Below are 21,674 nucleotides of genomic sequence, written 5' to 3' on the forward strand. Positions count from 1 at the left end.
AAAGCACTCACTAGTATCAGGCTATTAGGGCTTTGTTTAATGCTGCATTAACCAGATTTATTAATGTCAACTTATCAGTTATTTAAATGCAAAAGATTTCAAATTTTTCTAAATGTTAAATCAAGATTGTTTGTTACATGTAGTGATCTTTTCCAAATAACTATGCATTGATTATACAACTATTTAGCAAAGTCCTCTATAGTTTTAATTGAATCTTAAATCAATTGAATCAGATTCTCTTAAGTGCTATACACATTTTAAAAAAATTAATAAAATCAAACATATGCAGTATTACTGTAAATATAAAACTAAAAGCATTCATAAGGCTAAGTGGTTAGTAAAAATGAAATTTAAATGTCTTTTTATATTTCTCATCATTTTTATACATTTCAGAGCCTACACATTTTCTATTTTAAGGGTTTGGGTAATTCTATAAGAATTTTATATTTCTCAGCATTTTGTTTAACTTATTATATTTAATAGAGAAATAAAATCTCAGACATATGTAGCTTTAAGTTCTGTGCTGATGAGTAATTAATCTATAATTCTCATGATTGCTTTGTCTTTTTATTTTATTTGTTATGTGAATGAAATATACATGTGCAACTTTCACATATGTTTAAACTTGAACTGAAATTGTATGTCTTTTTAATTCACTGACAATTTCTCTTGAGCTACTATACTTGTCTATGCAGGCACAGATGCCCCAAATCAGTAAGTAGTCAAGGGTAGAAACAGAAAATTATAAATAATTTGGAGAAAAGTGGAAAAAGTAGGCTAATACTTGGAACAATAACAATTCATAAATGCATAAATGGAAGGCCATCCAAAGTCCAAAAGTGGTTCAAATAATAAAAAAAAATTAAATATTCAGAAACAGGCTAATGATGTAGCTCAATAGTAAAGTGCTTGCCTAGAATGTGTAAGACCCTGTGTTGGATCCTTAGCATTGCAAAAATAAACAAATAAAAATTTTAAATAGAGTGCTTAGAGGAAACAGTATTTTATGTGCCAATGTAAGAAAAAAAATTGCTAAACCCTAAGTTTAAAGAGCGTGTAATATATTGAAAATATATATGAATACACCCCAGTAAATCTCACCATCTTGTACTTCCACAATAAATTAATTTAAAAATAATTATGGGTAAATGGCAGAAAGATCATTGGGGGAAGGGAGCAGGAGGAGGGGAAAGGGAAGAGGAAAGAGAAATATTAGGTTCTGAATTAGAGTAAGATATATTCCATATTTAAAAATTATATTAAAATATATTCTACTGTTATGTAAAACTAAAAAGAACCAAAAATATAAAAATGAAATATATAAACAGAACCATTATTTCTAATATGTTTGCAAAATTGAATAGAGAATGTTGAACTGTCTCATTAAAATGTAAATAACTTTATCAAATGAATAACACTGGATGATAAAGTAATTGTTCCATATTTATTTTAAAAATAAGTAAAACAAGGCCGGCGTGAATCCCAGGTCTGTGGGGCTCTCCAGGTCGGGCGCGGGGAGAACCTGCGCCTTCCCAGGCCGCTGGCCGCGAGGGCTGGGTGAGAGAACGACGGTGGCCCGCGCCCAGCAGGGCCTCTGCGGCCCCGGCGGAGAACCAGCTGAGGCCGGGGCGAGGCTGCGGCTTAGCCACCCCAGGTCGCCCAGCTGGAGCCGAGTGCGGGGCTTCTGAGACCTAGGGAGGAACGTGGTCCAGGGGCCTCAGCCTGACCCCGGCTTCGGGCTCGGCTGCATCGGGTGTGATCTAACGGTTAGGAGAAGGTTGAGCAGTGGGTGACCTGTTTTTGCATCACTCTGCGATTTACGCTTCTGTTTCGGACCCCGTGTAGTTAAAATGTTTTGTTTTTTTTTAAATGGTAGGGCTCAGATTGCAGTTCTAGGTCTTGATTAGAATGTACTCAGTCTTGAAAAAGGGCTGCCACTGATCCGGTTGCACTATAGACATTCCTAGTGATAACTAGATTTCTTATGTCTACCAGATTTATTATATCTTATACATCTACCAGATTTATTGCTTTACATGTCATCCTGTCAGCTACAGAGTTTGAAAGGAATTGCATGTAGAGTGTAAAAGGTGAATAAAACCAAGGGTCCCCAGATTAGTGGTTGAGATAGACAAGACATAAACACAGGGGCTGTGCTTGGGAGCACAGAAAGCACTGGAGAAAGCTGTATCCAAAATGTGGCATTTGCCTTGGGTCACGAAAGCCATAGAGCATTCAAGGAGGAGTAAAGAGGATAGGCTGTTGAAATCAAAGTGTAGTATGTACAAAGTAAGGTACGTGGTGTGCTTTAAGGAAGGGTGGGAGATGGGTCTTAAAAAGTCTGAGTGTAGACTTTACACCACAATGTTAAGAAGACTTTATTTTCCAAGGTAAATAGTGCTAGGCAGTGGAATACCCAATTCTATTTTTAGTTTTTCAGGATGATTATGAAGCCTCTTTAAAAGAAATTAAAGGGTTCCACCTAAGGTAGTGCCAAATAGGAATCAGTCAACTCCAAAGGTAGTTGAAAGTTATATTCATGTTGGAGGAATACTAAACAGTGGTATCTGTTTTCTCTTGTTTCAGGTGTGTACTCAAATTTGGGATAACAAATGTGAAAATCATTTACCAAATAATTTTTGAGTGCCTGCAGTAAAGTATACAACAATGCTGTAGGTACTTGAGATACTTCCATGACTAAATTGCTCTTCTGGAAATTATATTCTAACAGGGTTCATAAATGATAAGTAAACTGTATGCTACTAAGAGTATCCAGGGTGTAGAGGGAGAAGAGTTTGTGTTATTAATAGGATGCTTAGGGTGGGCTGTACTGAAAAGGAAATTTGAGAAAATATTTAAAGGTGGTGAAACAGTAGAGTTCTTGGAGAAGGAGTATTCCAGAAAGGGAGAACAACTAGAACAGAAACCCTAAGGTAGAGAGCAGGCTTTGCATGTTCCAGGAACAGGATGGAGGCCAGAGCAGAGTGAGGTGGAGTCAGAAGGGAAAGGGAAGAATTGCATGTTCCTGGGGCTTGTGAGCACTGGGACTCTGGCATCAGTGAACTGGGGAGGCTTTGCAAGATTCCCACCATCAGTGAAGGGAGTCCTATGTCAGACAAAGGTCAACAACTTTCTGAGAGGCTTTTAAACAGTGGGTTGATAGGATTAGACTCTGTGTTGGGAATAGACTGGAGATGAGGAAACTGTGGATTTTGATGATGAAAGGCTGATTGTCCCTAGGCTGCTTCTGAGAAACGCATCTTAATGTTGAGCTGAGTACCTCGAACCAAACTAGACATGACCTTGTGAAAAGAAAATGCCTTCTGATTTCAAAATCCTGGGTAAACAGAGGCGACTCTGCTGGTCTGTCACTCAGGGAGGAGGAAGGAAGGTGCCAGAGGTCCTGTCCCCCATCGCCTTCACTGTCTTTGCCTTTGTATGCCCAGCCTCTTAGAAGGTGAGGAATTCTTGTTTTCAATCTCTTTTTTTGTGTTTATGGTAGGCCCTTGCAGCTTCTTTAAAGTAATAATTAAGAAGGTCATCCAAAGTTAGAAACCTTAGACTGATTTGGTTTTGTTTTTGTTTTTAGATTACTACTCAAAGTTGGAGTAGGTTCTTCAAGATGCTGAAACAGGTCTTTTGTAAATATTTATTTTCATAGCAGTTTTATGTGATATTTTGCATGTCGACTAGTTTTTTTTTTAATTGTATGCCTTCTTTGGGAAGGTTTTTTTCATATAAATTCCATACCAACTAAGTTTGGAATAGCTCATGAATTTTTCCATTTGTGCATTAATACCCTTGTGGTTCAGACAGTACAGAAAGGAGACCGTAAGCAGACATCTTAAAAAGACATGGGCCTATGCCTGATAAGAGTGTTAACAAGGCTTGGAAGAAGGCAGAGGCCTGAGGAATGGAGACCCTGGGTAGAGAATGCAGCCCGAGGGCAGCATCGTGAGGCAATTGGTAGCTTGAACAAACCTGGGTTCTAGTCCATAGCCCTTTACTTACTAGTCACGAGGTCGTGTGTGTTGATTATCACGCCACCTTTCCGCATCACCAGGAGGCTGATGGCAATACCACCTCACACTGCTGCTGTGAGGGCTGCGTGACATAGGCCTGGTAAGTGCCTCACACCCAGTGAACTCTCAACATGTGTTAGAAATGAAAAGCAAAACAAACAAACAAAAACAGTCTTTTTAAGCTATTCCTTTCAACAGATTATTTTGAAGCACCTGGATATTCATGAGGAAAAAGGAGCCAATGTTTCCAGTAATTTACAAAAATCAGTTTAAGATGAATTATAAACATAAATGTAAAGAGAAAGTTTGCAGCCCGGATTCCTGACATCAAAATGTACTGCAAAGCTGTGTTGTCACAACAGTATGGTGCTGGCACCAAGCGAACACAGGGGCAGTGGAATTGATTGAGAAACCAAAAATAAACCCATGTACCTATGGCCAGTTGGTATTTGACAAAGATGCAAAGGCCACTCAGTTGAGAGAAGACTCTCTTCAACCAATGGTGCTGAACAGTTGGATATCTACATGCAAAACATGAAGTTGGGCTGGGCTTGGTGGTGCACGCTTGTAATCCTGGCAGCTTGGGAGGCAGAGGCAGGGGGATCACGAATTCAAAGGCACCTTCAGCAAAAGCAAGGCACTAAGCAACTCAGTGAGACCCTGTCTCTAAATAAAATGCAGACTAGGGCTGGGGAGGTGGCTCAGTGGTCAAGTGCCCCTGAGCTCAATCCTCAGTACCACACAAAAAACGAAATTGGACCTCTGCTTATACCATATACAAAAATTAACCCAAAATTGATCAACACTGTTAAGGGATGAATTTATAAAACTCTTTAAAGATGGTGTTTGGTTAAATATGAATGATCTTGGATGTGGCAGTGGATAGATATGGCACCAAGAACATGAGCAACAGAAACAAAAAAAGTGGACTGCATCAAAACTAAACACTTGTGCATGTCCTCAACAATGTAGAAATCACTACATTTGTTTTCCGCAGACGGGAGTGTATTTGCAAATTGTATACAGTGGTCTTTCACGTCCTTGGTTGACTGGTTCCAGGACTCCCCTGTGAATACCCAAGTCCACAGGTGTGCCAGTTACTTTTACATCTTCCCATATACTTTAACTCTCCTCTGGGATTACTTATTATTTCCTAATAAAATGTAAATGCCACATGAACAGTTGTTATGAGGCATTTTGAAGGAAAGTGACAAGAACTTGTCAGCTGCAGGTGCAGGTTTTTTTCCCACGTTTTTGTGTCCACAGTTGGATCCCTGCGTGCAGAACCCTGATTGGCACTTGCTGTTGTTTGATAAGGGTCTAGTACCCAGTGTGCACTTGCAGCTCAACACAAGAAAATCAGCAGCGCTTCTTAAATGGGTGAAATACTTGAAAAAACATTTCTCCATTAAGATTTACAAGTGGAAGCTGGATGCAGTGCTGCGCTCCTGGAAATTCCACTGCTCTCAGGAGGCTGAGGCTGGAGGATGGCAAGTTCAAGGCCAGCATGGGCAACTTAATGAGATCCTGTCTCAAGGTAAAGACTAAAAAGAACTGGGAGAAATGCTCCATGGTAGAGTGCCCCTGTGTTCAATCCTCAGTACAAATGCCAACAAGCACATGAAAAGATGCCCATCGTCATTAGGAAAGTGCAGGTCAGAAGCACAGTGAGATCACTCCACATCACTGGGATGTCTTTAATTTTACAAAAAAAAAAAAAAAAAAAAAGTATTGTTGAGTGTCCTGTTGATTGAACAGTACACACACACACACACTTCATGTCCTTCCAGAATTTCAGAATCTGGTGTTTTTTGAAATGAGGGAGATCACTGAGACTGAGGTTATACTGGATTAGGGTGGGCCCTAGGCCCACCAACTGGTTCACGATTGTAGAAAGGCCATTTGAAACAGAGATTAAGTTACCAGGAGTAACTAGAAGCTGGAAGAGGCAAGGAAAGAATCTTCCCTGGGGGGTGAGAGACTCACTGCCCTGCCAGTGCCTGGATTTTGGATTCTAGTCTCCAGAACCGGAAGAGCATGGGTGTGTAGTTTTGAGCCTCTGGTGCTCTGTGATATCTGGTAGGGCAGCCTAGGAAACCAATACCCTGTGCGTGGCTGGTGTGAGTGTTCTGCTGTGGAAAACACTGTGGTGGTTCCTTAAAGAAAGTACCTCCAGGTTCCCTCCTAGGGTAAAGAATTGGAAACAGTTGTTCAGGTCCACACTGTACATGGAAGTCCATAGCAGCACAATTCACAATGGCCAGCAGATGGAAGGAACTCAAATGTGCATCCAAGGAAAAGAGGATATGCTAAGTGCGATTGCCCGCAGGAAGGTCACTCCGCCATGGAAGAGGAATGAAGCCCTGGTCCATACTGCAGTGTGGATGAGCCTCAGAAACAGGCCAAGTGAGAATCGGTGTTTTATGATGCTGTTTATGTAAGGTATCAAGAATGATGGTGCTGAAAGACCGAAAGCAGAGTGGTGACTGCCAGGTCTGGGAGGGAATGGGGCAGAGACTGCTTCATAGCTCTAGGGCTTCTTTAGGGATGATGAAACTAATAGTTACACAGCATTGCAAATGTACTGAAGGCCACTTTAAATGCCAGTGGTACAATTTAAAATGGTTCAGTTTATGTTAAATGAATTTCAGATCAATTTAAAACCATAAAGCTTTCAGAAGAAATACAAAAAAAAATAAGTTTTCTTCTGAGAGAAAAGAAAACCTTTCTTAAATAGATAAGAGAAAGTAATAATTATTAAAAGAAGAAAAGATAAATGGACAAGGGAAATATATTGTGAGGCGGTTTTAAGGCCACTTGAGGTTTGGGGCCATGAACCTCAAATGACACCAGTGAGCGTGGTTGTGTGTGTGTTTCAGCTGCACTGGGCCAAGCACGGAGTGGCTGGGGCTGGACTTCATCCAGATGAGCAGAATTTAAGGATATTTGTACAAGGGAGCAACAGTAATAATTGACAAGTAGAATTCAAAACAGGCAAGTAGAGAGTTGATGTTACGGAGTAGGAGGTAAAAGGCGGATGTGGTGCAGCAGAACCTCACCACACTGTGGGTCGGAGAACATGAGTCTCGGGAGGGTTGAGGCTGGAGCCATCAACCTCAACCTGGGGCTGCTCTGACACGTATTATGGTGCTATCTAGGAATATTGCTGACCATATCATAAATTTTTGTTATATAGAACTGAAAATTCACAGAAGCCTTGAAACTGAACTCAGAGAGTCTGTCAGGCTGTTCCAGCTTCCCTCCGTGTCCTGGGACGCCGCCAGCTGCTTCTGGGCTCAGCACCTGCTGCCCTGGAGCCCCTCTCAGGGCACTCTCCAGGGGTGGTGCAGTGCCGGGGCCAGGTGGGGTTCAGAGACAGCATGGGAGGAAAAACAAAAGTCTGAGTTATATGCTTTTCAGTGTTTGAGATTTAAAAGATTGTGATTAAGAAGTATTATTCAAAAAAAATCATGGATTCTTAGAGCAAAGGGCAAGTTCGTATTTTCTCTGATCTTGGCTTCCCTGCCGAGTCGCCAGGGATCATGCCTCCCAAGGCAGCAGTTTTATAGATGGCTTTTCAGTTAGGGGGCACTCCAAGAGTTCTATTTTATAGAACTAAAGTCCTTCCCTTGTAACTTCCTATTAATTTTGGGTGCAGATTCCAAAGTATTATGTGGAGTTAGTTGCTTGCTTTTGTGTGTGTGTGTGTGTGTGCGCGCTTGCATGCATGCTATGGATTAAACCCAGGGACACCTAATCACTGAGCCACATCCCCAGCTCTTTAATATTTTAAATAGAGATGGTCTTGCTATGTTGCTTAGAACCTAATTAAATTGCTGAGGCTGGCAATCCTCCTGCCTCAGCCTCCTGAGCTTGCTCTTGAGCCTCCATTTAAATAGCATTTATTTTCCTTTATAATGTAATCTTTGATCAAATCCATATCCGCCCACCATCTCTCTTCCACATTTCTCACCAAGGTACTTACAGAAAATTCTTAATTGGCCTCTCCACCTCCTCTCTACACGCAGCCAGTCAGTCCTCTGAATCTGTTACCACAGTGCTAACATGTCCGGAACATCCCCGTCAGGGCTCCTTGAACAGGACTCCAGACCTCTGGAGCATTGTACTGTCTTAATGACCCCACAGAGTGGATGCTGTGATTAGCTCCATTTTCAGATATGCAGACTGAGGGCCAGAGTAGTTAAATGTTTAAGTTGCTGAAGGCCACACAGCTAGTAAGCAGTGAGCTGAGTTCAAGCCCAGAGATCTAGACACACATATACAAGCTTTCAGGAGAAGGCCAGTGGTACACACTTGTAATCCCAAGGACTCGGAGACTGAAGCAGGATCACAAGTTTATGGCCAGCCTGGGCAACTTAGCCAGACCCTGACTCAGGAAAGTAAAATAAGTAGTAGTACAAACTTTCAAACACTATGTCTACTTGTTTCTTTCTGTTGGGATACTGGGGATTAAACCCAGGGGTTCATGCTTGTTATCAACCTCTACTGCTGAGCCACACTGAGCTGGGAGCTCTCTTCAGTGGCCTCCACTGCAGGAGTAAGGCTAGGCTTCTCGGCATAGTATGTTATGCCCTTCTTGATCCAGGTTCTGTCCTCTGCAGGAGGCTGGTCTCCTGTGGTCCCCTGTACTCGGTTTTCGCCCACAGCACCATGGCTCACGATAACCAGTCTTACCCCAGCACCACAGGTTGGTCTGTGTGTGTACTCTACTGCCACCTCCCACCTCCTTCCTCCTCCACCTAGCTGACTCGCTCAGGTTGTCCTTCAAGGCTCGCTCTGGGGATTGCTGCCTTCTGCACACAGCGTGTGTTGCGTCTTGAATGGTGTGGCCACCGCCATGTCTTTGTACCTTTGTCATTAGTATTTTACTGCACATTGCACTGACCACATTTAATGGAAACCATGTGTACTTCAAAGGCAGGGACCATATCTTTCTTTTCTGTATTCATTCATAATGATGAATCACACTGAATAAGTTTCCAAGTTTTTATTTTATTTGCAGATGTTGACTTGTGATGGCCTGCAGGGTAATAAACAATAGACGACATGTGGGACTTCAACAACTGTCCTCATTTGCAGAAACAGGAAGAACGTTCCTGGGCCCAGTGAAATCATCCAAATTTGTTACAGGTGGGGACTGTCATGAAAGTGTGTTGATCAGCTCAACAGTAAGACTCCTTGAAAGCTTGGATTTGACCAGCACAGTGGGGCAGCTTCTCCATGAGGCAGTTCAAGCACAAAACAACACCTATAGGACTGGCACCAGCACTCTCTTGTTTCTCGTCGGTGCGTGGAGCAGGGCTGCTGAAGAGTGCCTCCATCTGGGTGTTCCTGTTCCCATAATTGCTGCAGTGATGTCAGAAGGCTTGGACTCTTGCAGGGAAGAGGTAGCTTTCCTTCAAGTCCCAGTCCACAACGTATTTGACCGTGTGCACAACTCAAGGACCATTTCTGGACTTGAAACACCTCATGTTGGTTCCTGTCCTTTCCTGCAAGCCCCTTCAGGTGCTGGTGGGATACCCAAAGAGCATGATTTCAAACGTGCTGCCTCTCAACTATTGACCGTTTACAGTCTTTCTGGAAGACCTGTTAAACTGCCAGAATTCTTCAACCTTCCAGAAAAGGTCGAAGCAGGTAAAGAGGCATCACAAGGTCTGAAGAGCAGTGTGCACACAGACACCTGCTCTAGAAAGTCAGTACTGACCCACAGTAGGCATTTTAACAGGACCGATAATAGTCTCTGGATAAGCAAACAAGATGGGTTTCTAGAACAGTACAGCGCAGCGACTCCCAAAACCTACAGATGTTGTGATTTGGTAGAGTTGGCAGAGGGTTTGAGCCATGGGGATCTTGGCACCATGAAGTTGGTAGAAGCAGCAGTAGAACTGCAGTATCAGAAGGCATGTGTGCAACAAGGCAACTGTACAGTGCCATTTATGTTTGATGTTTCTAGAGTCTTCGCTTGCTGTCTCCCAGGCTTGCCCGAAACTTTGTCTTGTGTTTGTTCGGGGTATGTCACTGTTGTACCAATAGCTAGTATAACCCTGATCGAGGGATTAGAGAATCAGCCTCTCCGGGTAGTTCTCATTGAGGGTGACCTTGTAGAGAGTTACCACCACCTGGGATTTAATGAGTCCACCAATGTTAAAACAGTACTAGATAGCATGGAACTTCAAGGAGACAGCTCAGAAGAACTGTGGACGAATTATGTATTACAGGTGTTGACCCAGTTCAAGGTGAACCTCATCCTGGTGCAGGGAAATGTATCTGAATCCTTGACTGAAAAGTGCGGGCACAGTAAGCGGCTGGTGGTGGGATCTGTGGGCAGCAGCGTGATGCAGGCTTTCGCTGAGGCTGTGGGAGCAGTGCCAGTGACCTACGTTTCCCAAGTGAATGCAGACTGTGTGGGCAGTGGCGTCTCCGTGACCTTCTGGAGAACTCCCTTGGAGGTTGTAGGCAGGAGCAGGGGAATGCCAATCTTGTTAAAAGCAGAAGGAATTGATCTGAGCACAGCGGTGCTCACTCACTCCGTCCCTGCACAGATGCAAGCCAAAGAAGACAGGTTCTGGACCTGTGCATATCGTTTGCATTCTGCTCTAGAAGAGGAAAAGGTCTTCCTTGGAGGTGGAGCAGTTGAATTTTTGTGTCTGAGTCATCTTCAGATTCTTGCTGAGCAGTCTCTGAGCAAAGGTGACCACCCCAGTCTGGGGTGGCTTCCTAACACTTCCTGCTGGCTGGCCTCCTCCCTGCCAGCATACAGACCAGCTGTGCTTAAATGCCTGGCAGGCGGGTGGCACAGATACCTCTCGGCACTCATGTGTAACTCAGCCACTTGCCCATCAGAGCTTGCAGCCCGCACGTTCATCGAGCATCATGTACAAAATGCTACAGCCTCTGGCTCGCCGTTGGCTTACATTTTAAATGAATATAGTAAACTAAATAGTGGAATTTTTAATGCAGGTTTTTCAGATAAACTGGAGCAAGTTCCAAGAGTTTATGACATTGTCACACCAAAGATGGAGGCATGGCGCCGAGCCCTGGATTTGGTATTGTTGGTACTTAAGACAGACAGTGAAGTGATCACTGGACTTGGACATGCACAGATGAACTCACAGGAAGTAGGGGGGCTTTTGTTCTTATAGCGTTATTGGATAAGTCTTTGGAAAATAATCTTTTGTAATATACCGTGCAAATAATAAATTTGTTAATAATCAAAAAAAAAAATAAGTAAAACAATATTAAAGGACAGCAACAAATATTTTAGTTGGTTTTAAACATATTGTGTTTCTGAAATAGTGACACCAGTTTTTACAAATATCAAATCTATCCAAAATTAAGGCCTTATTTCAGTGTAAATATTGGTTGGTAAAAAGTTGATAATGTTAACTGAGTTGAGTTCATACATATACTATAATGATAAATTAAATTGCAAAAAAAGAAAGGAGAAAATAATAAAAAGAAGGAGAGGGTGAAGAATTAAATATACTGCTATAATCCTAAATTCTGAATATGAGTATATGAATACTAAATAGACATAAAAATAATCAACTATCCTAAAAGAAAAGCATGAATATATGCAAATCAGTGAATAAAAATAGTGAATCTTTTTGATATCCAAAATTGTGTTTTTTAGCACTTTCTCATCTTTAGCAAAGAATAAAAATTACATTTCTTATCATCAGTAAAATAATAGGGTACTTTAAGGGTTTCAAAGAACTGTTTAGTTTTATGAAAATGAAAGTAAAAACAAAAACCTTAAAATGAAAATAAGAATGATGTAACATTTCTGCCGCATTTTAATACTTAGTAAATTCATATTTATTAAGAAGATCAATTTAAAAGTAATTAGAAACATATCTTAAAATCAGTGAGAGTTTTTCTAAGTGAGACATAACATCTAAAACCTTGTGTGATACAGGTTCCTGGCATTTAGGAAGCAGTTAATACTCACTTGTAAAAATAAAGTTTAATTGAATGGAAAAATATGATGAAGTGAATGATGGAGAATGCTTGCAACAAGAATTCTGCATATATTATTAAGGGAGGATTTATTATTATTTTCCTAAAAATATTCTAAAGGAGATCATTAATAGCTAAATCTTTTTCCAATCATCTCTGCACACAAAGCTAAGAGTGAAATATGCATTTTGCAAATTATTTGGCAACAAGATTAGACATTTACTTTGAATCAAGTAAGGCAGAGCAAATGGTAATCTTAAGTGACTATCTGATTCTATTGGAATGGTACTCTTTGTATTTCATCAGGACCAGGAAAAATAATTAATTAGGATTTCAATATGAAAAAAGGGTGATTTTCTTAGTTGGGAATCAACTTAGTGAAAGAGGTAAAAGACGTCTACAACGAAAATTACAGAACACTATAAAGAAAGAAATTAAAGAAGACCTTAGAAAATGGAAAGATCTACCTTGTTCTTGGATAGGCAGAAGTAATGTCAAAATGACCATACTACCAAAAGCACTATGCAATTCCTGTCAAAATTCCAATGACAATCCTCATAGAAATAGAAAAAGAAATCATGAAATTCATCTGGAAACATAAGAGACCCAGAATAGCTAAAGTAATCTTTAGCAAGAAGAGTGGAGTAGGTGGCATTACTCTCCCAGACCTTAAACTATTACTACAGAGCAATAGTAACAAAAACAGCATGGTACTGGCACTTAAATAGACTTGTAGACTAATGATAAAGAATAGAAAATAGAGAGAGAACCCCACATGAATACAGTTATCTCATACTAGACAAAAGTGCCAAAAATATATATATTGAAAAGATAGCCTCTTCGACAAATGGTGCTAGGAAAACTGGCAATCCATATGCAATAAAATGAAATTAAGCCCCTATCTTGGACCATTCACAAAACTCAAGTCAAAGTGGATTAAGGACCTAGGGATGAAACCAGGGACACTCCACCTATAAGAAAAAAAAGTAGGCCCAAATCTCCATCATGTTGGATTAGACCCCGACTTCCTTAATATGACTCCTATAGTGCAAGAATTAAAATCAAGAATCAATAACTGGGATGAATTCAAACTAAAAAGCTTCTTCTCGGCAAAAGAAACGATCAGTGAGGTGAATAGTGAGCCCACATTTGGGGAGCAAATTTTTACCACAGGCACATCAGAGCACTAATCTCTAGGATATATAAAGAACTCAAAAATCTTAACACCAAAAAACCCCAAATAACCCAATCCAAAAAATGGGCTAAGGAACTGAACAAACACCTCTTAGAAGATGCTATACAATCAACCAACAAATATATGAAAAAATGCATCATCTCTAGCAATTAGAGAAATGCAAATCAAAACTACCCTAAGATTTCATCTCACTCCAGTCAGAATGGCAGCTATTAAGAATAAAAACAATGACAAGTGTTGGTGAGGATGTGGGGAAAAAGGTATACTCATACATTGCTAATGGGACTGCAAATTGTTGCAGCCAATATGGAAAGCATTATGGAGATTCCTTGGAAAACTGGGAATGGAACCACCATTTGACCCAGCTATCTCACTTCTTACTCTATACCCAAGGGACTTAAAAACAGCATACTATAGGGACACAGCCACATCAGTGTTTATAGTAGCACAATTCACAATAGCTAAACTGTGGAACAAACCTAGATACCCATCAGTTGATGAATGAATAAAGAAAATGTGATATATATATATATACACACACACAACACACACACACACACATGCACATATATACACACACACACAATGGAATACTATTCAGCATTAAAATAGAATACAATCATGGCATTTTCAGGTAAATGGATGGTGTTGGAGAATATAATACTAACTGAAGTAAGTCAATCCCCAAAAATCAACTCCTGAATGTTTTCTCTGATATAAGGATGCTGATTCATAATGGGGTTGGGGGGATAGCATGTGAGGATTAGAAGAACTCTAGATAGAGCAAAGGGGAGGGACTAGAGAGGGTTAATGGGGGTAGGAATGAGATGGACATCATTACCCTAAGTAAATGTATGAAGACATGAATGTGTAACTCTACTTTGTGTACAACAGAAATATGAAAATTTGTGCCCTATATGTATAATATGAACTGTAATGCATTCTGCTGTCATATATAGCAAATTATTATTTAAAAGAAAACATTAAAAAGGAGTTTTTTTGGTCAGAATAATTTCAGTGTTCAAGAAGATACTGAGTTCCCCACAGGACTTCCACCTAGACTAGGTTAGATGCTAGTTGTATCTTAAATCACAGTGAGTTTAAGTGTCAATTTCTGTTGGCATCTAAGAACGCTCTCAGGGCAAAGGCAGTAAGGAAAATCATAAAATATTGATCTGGTGTCAGTCAAATACTCTGAAGATTATGGGCTTGCTTACCAAGGTCATCTGAGTCATTAATCCAGTATAAGCAGATCCCAGTGAATCTATGTGGACCTTACTCTCTTATGATTTTTTGCTATCCTATTTAAGCAGCTACACACACACATACACTCCTAAACTTGATGGATTGTTGTATCTTAATTGATCATATTTTTACAAGAAAGATACTATAATAAATCTGGGGAAAATAATACAGAAAAACATTAGAGATAACCTGCTTAAAGTTATTTCTTTTATGTGACCACATTAAAGAAATGTGAAACCTTTCTACAAAATATTTTTAAATAAATTTCAAGTCAGAATCTTTGTTTTATTGTTTCTCTAATGAAAATAGTTGAAATGCCCATTCATGGAATAATTATACTAATTTTGTAATTTTTATATTGGAATAAAATATTAAGAAACCTATGACCTTTTTTAAAATTTTTATTTATTTACTTTTGTTTTTCTCCTGTACTTGTCAAAACAAGAGCCAAGAGTCATTTTATTATTCTACCTTGATTTGACTTTTTACTGTTTCTTTACCAGCAGGACCTGCAAATGCAGTTCTTCAGATACATAATTTGTTGTCATGTGTTTAGTTAAGAATGCAACCCTATCTTTTTCCATTATGCTTATTTCTAGATGATTTAAAGTATTTTGTTATGAAATCTGAACCTAAATCTTATAAACATTGTTAAAAAACGTTCATAATCTTTACTTAGCAATCTTTATTTTCATATTCAACTTTATGTTCTCTTTAACAAAAGCTTTGAAGCCATTCTAAGACATATACTCTTAAAACTAAGTCATATGTATACTCATTCTAAGTTATGTACTCTGTGGGTGGGGAATTACAAGTATCATTAAAAAGGCAGAAAGCAAAATTTAAGTGGATGAAATCTACTTTTACTTTATTTTACATATGTTATATACTCTCTAGACTCTTTGAATATCCACATTACATGGTATATTGCAGATAAAATTAATGGGTATATTTCCCTTAAGACTGCTATTTCAGAGGATTGGTAGACCTCCTTGGTTTGGGCAGAATAATTTTTTAAAACTAAGTGTTATGGATAACTTTTGTGAGCTTTATTTCCCTTTCCAGTCTAATATCTTTGAGTCTGGTTCTTAAAAGTTCTTCTAAAAAATTAGCCTTTGAGCAAGTATAATTGTAAATAAAGAGGGTATGAATATATGCATATATGTAAATTATATATATATATGTATATATATGTATATATATATATATATATATATATATATATATATATATATATTGCTAAGTAACAAAATGGTTGATTTCTTGTCTGCAGAGTAACAAGAATTCTGCCTCTATAGATCTAAAGCTAAAAGCTAAACCCCATAGCATCTCTGCTTTTTTACAATTTAGAAAACAATGACATTACTTTCACAGGAACAGGATGCTTACAGATACAACTCCTGGGCTGTCTGAAACCATGCTTCAAAGTGGTACTTACTCTTTTTAAAATTTTATATCCTTTCCATGCTGTGTTCAGTTTAAGAGTAAGTAATTCAGAAATATTTCTATTAAAATTTTACTGATATTTTAATTAAACATAAAGAATAAAATGACAGAACTTGTTGAATTTTTTTCATTTTAAATATACCAGAAAAAGCATGTATTTACTATACCCCCCCACACACGTATATATAGATAGATATAGATAGATAGAAGAGACATAAATATATATGTGTGTGTGTATATATATATATGTGTATATATATATATATATATATACACAAACAGATTTTTTATTCTATGAAGGAAACTGTAGTAAGAGTAGATATATGCCATCAAATAAGTGAAAATATATGTGCATATATATTTAGAATGATTATAATAAACAAGGTTGACATTTTATCTTCAGTAATCTTATAATATTTGATATTTGCAATAGAATTATTCAACAATAGGAAAAATGTTATAATTCAAGTTTGGAAAATACATAGATTTGCTATAAGCCCTCTTTTCCAAGTTCCTGTTAATATAGAAACACTCAAAAGAGAAATTATTTGATTATGAGAGCTGTAACCTATCAGTTCATCCTAGTTGGAATGGACTGACTGCTAACATGTTGAGTGGGGCTTGGGGAGAGGAGGTGGATCACTGAGGGAATGCCTTGGAAGGGCTATTATTCCTGGGTGCATTCCCCACTTATCCTCTGCTTCCTGAGGATACCATGAGTCAGGTAATTTTTCTCAGCTGAGCTCTTCCCCTATGGTGTGCTACCTCACCTTGGGCCCAGAGAAATGGAGTCAGTCATCAATGAACCTCTGAAACTGTTTAGCCCAAATAAACTTTACCTCTTCTAAGATTTTCCTGTCAGATGTTTTGGTCACAGCAATGAAAAAGCTGCCTGAACCACAGATATTCCAGGTAATCTTTGCCCAATTAATTTATTCATTTATTTGGCAACTGTTTTCAATTGGGCAGCAGGTTATAGGTAAAATGGTCTTCAAAACAAAACCAAGTTCCTCTTTTCTCAGAGTCCACAGTGAAAGGCAGATTATTATTTTCTTAAAATCTTCCATTAATGTACAAGAAATTATCCACTTTGTGGATCAGCAAAATCAACACTCTACTTAGAAGTACAAAAAATTAAAAATGAAAGGGCTGGATATGTGGCTCAGTGGTTAAGCATCCTTGGGTTCAATACCACCAACAAAAAGAGTGATAGAATGGAAAGGAAATATAAAATATCCAGAGGAATTGTTTTTCTCCCCTTTCCAGAAATTAATCATGACCTATTGGTTAATTAGAATGCCATCTTTTCATTGTTCATATATAAAATTTTGCAGTCATTCTAAACTTCTGTGTTTCACTCAATTTCCATATCCAACACATCAGCCACTGCAAAATGTCAGTAAATTGACTTTACTTTCAAATGATATTCAGGATCATACCACTTTTTACCATGTTTGCCTCTAACACCCCAAGGTAAGCTAGCATTATCTGTTACCAGGCAGATGGTCTCCAAGTTTTACTCATTTTGGAGTCTCGCAACATAGTGATAACATTTTTTTTTTGATTTCAAAGGAAAAACATATCTATATGGTAGAATAAAATGACATAAACTTTGATTAACAAAACAAGAAGTGAAATTCAGGGTATATATTATCATCTTGCCAGGAATTTTTGTTCTTTAGATCTAGTATACTCTACCATTGAAATCTAAGATATAGGCCAGGGGTGGTGGTGCACACCTATAATCCCAGTGACTCAGGAGGCTGAACGAGGAGGATTTCAAGTCCAAGGCCAGCAAGGTCCTAAGCAATGTAGCAAGACCTTGTCTCAAAAAATAAAAAGGGCTGTGGATATGGCTCAGTGTTTAAGCATCCCTGGGTTCAATCCCACCAACAAAAATAAGGATATATTCATCTCATAGGTAAAAGGGCATCTATTTTGTAGTAGCACTATTACTAATAAAAAAGAGCAAGCATTTCAATCAGCAGTTTAGACTTTACAATTCAACTGAGGGCACACTGTTCAAAAAGGTAGGAAAGAAACAAAAATAATAATGTTAGTTTTCATAATTTGGAATCAATATATATTTGAGAGAATATAATGTAAGATTAAGTTAATATTATATATCATAGTGAATATTTATTATTCAACAATTATTCATTCACAATGTTTTAGATATTCTTTTAAATATTTATTTCTATTCTATTATTGGAAATATAATAATAATGAATAAAGTCTCTGCTCATACAGAGTATAGAGTCTAATAGAAAGACGATTGTTTTGGTTTGGATCTATAATATCCAAACCATTCATTGTTGAATTCATAATCTGAATGGACCTTTAAGAGGTGGTGGAACTATAAGTAGAGAAAGTACCCTTGGGGACAATATCCTGTCTCCCTCAGCTCTCCCGCCACCATGAACTGAGCAGTCTTGCTCCACCAATTTCTTCTGTCATGATGTTCGCCTGCCTCAGGCCCACAACAATGGAGCTGACTAACTTAGATTGAAACCTCTGAAACCAGGAGGCAGAATAAATCTTTCCTTCTTAAGTAGTTTTTCTCAGGCATTTTGTTCACAGTGATGAAAACTTACCTTTATAATGGGAAGAATGCAGGTGTCACTCTGCAAGAAAAGAAATATGAATCTTCCAGATTTTACATTTAGATGAATTCAGTAAGAAAATTATAAATGAATAGTGAATTAGTGTTGGATTTGATTTGTCTAACACAATAATACCTAAATGAGACACATTAGTTATTTTTATAACCTAAAGATAAAAGTATAATACTGTGAGAAAATATTAGCTAATAGATAGTATACAGTAACTTTCATAATCATATTGTACTAATGGTCAGACTTTCTAGGAATTTGGCCATTTATTACATTAAGTTGAGTGGGTGGAGGAAGCCATTGAAATAATCTTTCTTGAGACATAATGTGATACTTTGTTTCTTTCAAGGAACTGAAATTCATCCAATAGGGCCAGAGATCAGAGATCAAGGGAATGTATAAGATGTTTCTGGAGGGATTTTAGACCTTTCCTGAATTTTTGAGTCATATTGAAGTTTTGGTCCTCATTTTAGTTGAAATGAGAGAGTCAGTAAATCTATGAATTTTTATGAAACAGAATGTTATAATGACCATTCTGTATATAGTTAAGGAAAATATTTGGGAGTAGGCCAGAGTAGGTGTCTTAAGCTAGGGCACTTTTGTTGTGAGAGATAATGCCTGTTTGTATATCAAAAAGGGCAACAAATATGTAGAAATGTTATCAGAAATATACAATATGAAAATTAATTACAATATTTAATTGCATATGGATTACTAAGAAAATTATTGTATTATTAATATAGTCAACTAAAAGCAATCACTAAATTTTACTATTTATCAGTTCAGTAAATGGTAACGAGAGTAAATGAGTAAATGAATAAGACAGTCCATTTCTTCGTGCACATTACATTAGGTAATAACAGTTAACTGGCCTTTGTAATGGGAAGGATGCAGGTGTCACTGTGTAAGGAAATAACTATAAATTTTCCTGGTTTACACTTAGATAAATTCTTGAGAAAATCATAAATAAAGAGTGAATTAGTGTCAGGAGCCATCCATGGGTTGTGTGTGTGAGCTCTGCACATTTAAGTGTATGAGGGGACTGGTCTGGCATTGCACACTGATTGGGTTTTGTGACACAAGTGTGCCTTTCCTCTCAGTCTTCCTGTGATCTCACACAGCACGTGAGATGTGTATGATTTGCCAAGATGTCAATCAATCTACTGACCACAAGACATCACCAAGCAAGATTCCACCCTTTGAAGCCCTACCTCTTGCTTTATTTGGGTGGAATAGTCTATCAAATGTCTTTTCCCCAATAAATAGGGGAGTTCCAGGTATGCCCTCTCTCTTGCTCTTTCCAGCACTATCCAGCGTGAAGCTGACCCTTGGTCATTGAGCAGTCCCAGCCCCGACCTTAGAAACTCATTTTTGTGGTTTCTTTGTCAATTTCTTGGTTATTGCTGTATCCAGCTCCTTTAAACCCACCTCATCTCACCAGCCCAGTGATCTGGTAACAATTGGAAGCCTTCCTTGGAATTTTTAAAGTAATTGATGAAATAAATATTGAGTGAAAGGAAAGTGACCATGACATTTGGAGCAATCAAAAGATCTTCCCTGTCTGATTGACAGGGAAGGAAGAGGAGAGAGAGAGATAAGTGAGGTGAGAGAGAGAGTGTGTGTAAAGAGAGAGAGAGAGAGAGAGGAGAGAGAGAGAGAGAGAGAGAGAGAGAGAGAGAGAGAGAGAGAGAAAGTGAGAGAGAGCAAAGCAAGAAAGAGAGATCCAGAGAGAGAAAATATTCAGGTTGGAGAGTTTTTATAGCCAAAATCTAGTGGGGCCTCTGGGTCTGCAAGCTGCCTTGTTGGCATACAGTGATTAAATCTTAGAGTAGTAAGAGTGTCATCTTCTGCCTTCAGGCAGACCGGGCAGGGGCCACATGTGGGCTTCCATTGCACCAGGAGGGTGGGGATTCAGTGTTCTGCCTTGAGTGGGGTTGAGTGTTTAGTTTTGAGGCAAACAAGTGGTAAGGAACCAGAAGGGTGGGGGTTGAGTGTTAGCCCACCCTGCAGCTAACATTTATTCAGCCTGCCCTGCAGCTAACATTGAGCTCAGCCTTCTCCCTTAGGAAAATCACACTTATTGTGGATCTTTGTGGATTCTTATTGTGGATTTTTTGTGTTTTGAAATATTAAGATGAATTTTTTTTTAGATTTATGTACTGGGGATCATTGTTTAGAGAGTAAGAAGAGAAAGAGTTTTTTCATAGTAGGACATTAATACGAGGAATTCTCTACTTCTAGAGAAGCAAAATTTATTTTTCTGCTGTTTTTTGAAAATACTCAAGACAATTTATACTGAACCTCTTCATCCTTGTCCCTACTGAGATCAAAATAGGCTGTAACCCAGCTCCTACTCTAAGACAAATGCAAGGATCTAGCCCTCCAGACTATTGTGGAATCTATGGCCCATGTGCACTCCTGCCTACACCAGCATCTGCCACTGGAGCCCACTTTTGGGTTGAAAGATTTTTTAGATGCCTGCAGGAACACTTGCACTGCAAACAGGGAATACAGGCAAGTGGGCTGGGAATGCTGACGCTGCTGGTGGCTTGCAGAAACAGGAGCACAACTGCCGCTGCTTGCTTGCGCTGGCACTAAAATAGCCTCAATTGGCCCCGGATAGTTCAGTGCTACAGCTAACTAGGAAGGGCTCTAGGAATGCTTGCTGCTAATGAGACTGACAAGCTGGCGAGTGATTAAACATGGCATCTGCAACTGAGGCAATGGCGGAATGCCCACATCATGTGGTCACAGGGATATAGAAAGTGTAAAAATGCAAGCAGACAAGCCCAGCACCAAGGATTCCTCCCTGGGATCCAACACACCACACAAAGGTGGCCTGCAAAAAGACAAGGCGCAAACAGCTAAGCAGGCCCTTGATTATTGCACTGACTGGGCCGCACTAGCTCCATGCTGCATGATAACCATAACAACCAACCTTCTGGGGGCACAGAAGGAGCAACACAGAGCTATGGACACATGCGCTTGGTGCAGCAGGATTGAACCAAGACTGCTGATAGTTGGACATATAAAACACTCAGGACCAGGCAATGCACCAGATGAAAACCCCACCATTTCAGGCAGAACGTTGGGTCATAAAGAACACAGAAGAATCCTCCAGCCATGCAGTCTGAAAAACATAGTGGGTAAGTCCACGACCCCCACTTTCAGGGA

General features: G+C 39.0%; 1 protein-coding gene across 7 annotated transcripts; it reads left to right on the forward strand.

Moving 5' to 3' along the window:
- Window positions 1-1,470: 1,470 nt before the first annotated feature.
- On the forward strand, window positions 1,471-11,185 carry LOC144250338 (chaperonin-containing T-complex member BBS12-like). Of its 7 annotated transcripts, XM_077792951.1 has the most exons (5): window positions 6,396-6,428; window positions 6,902-7,016; window positions 7,219-7,384; window positions 8,645-8,730; window positions 9,046-11,185. In XM_077792951.1, exon 5 carries the CDS (start codon window positions 9,059-9,061, stop codon window positions 11,183-11,185), a length of 2,127 nt encoding a protein of 708 aa, XP_077649077.1. In that variant the 5' UTR covers window positions 6,396-6,428; window positions 6,902-7,016; window positions 7,219-7,384; window positions 8,645-8,730; window positions 9,046-9,058. The 7 variants fall into 7 exon arrangements, 6 of the variants coding, with proteins under 6 accessions (XP_077649081.1, XP_077649075.1, XP_077649072.1 ...); XR_013342456.1 differs by lacking the exons at window positions 6,396-6,428; window positions 6,902-7,016; window positions 7,219-7,384; window positions 8,645-8,730; window positions 9,046-11,185 and adding exons at window positions 3,279-3,457; window positions 3,590-3,634; window positions 5,436-5,559; window positions 6,211-6,317; XM_077792949.1 differs by lacking the exons at window positions 6,396-6,428; window positions 6,902-7,016; window positions 7,219-7,384 and adding exons at window positions 3,279-3,457; window positions 3,590-3,634.
- The last annotated feature ends 10,489 nt before the right edge of the window (window positions 11,186-21,674 follow it).

Source organism: Urocitellus parryii, chromosome 2, assembly GCF_045843805.1.
Source record: "Urocitellus parryii isolate mUroPar1 chromosome 2, mUroPar1.hap1, whole genome shotgun sequence".
Lineage (NCBI taxonomy): Eukaryota > Metazoa > Chordata > Mammalia > Rodentia > Sciuridae > Urocitellus > Urocitellus parryii.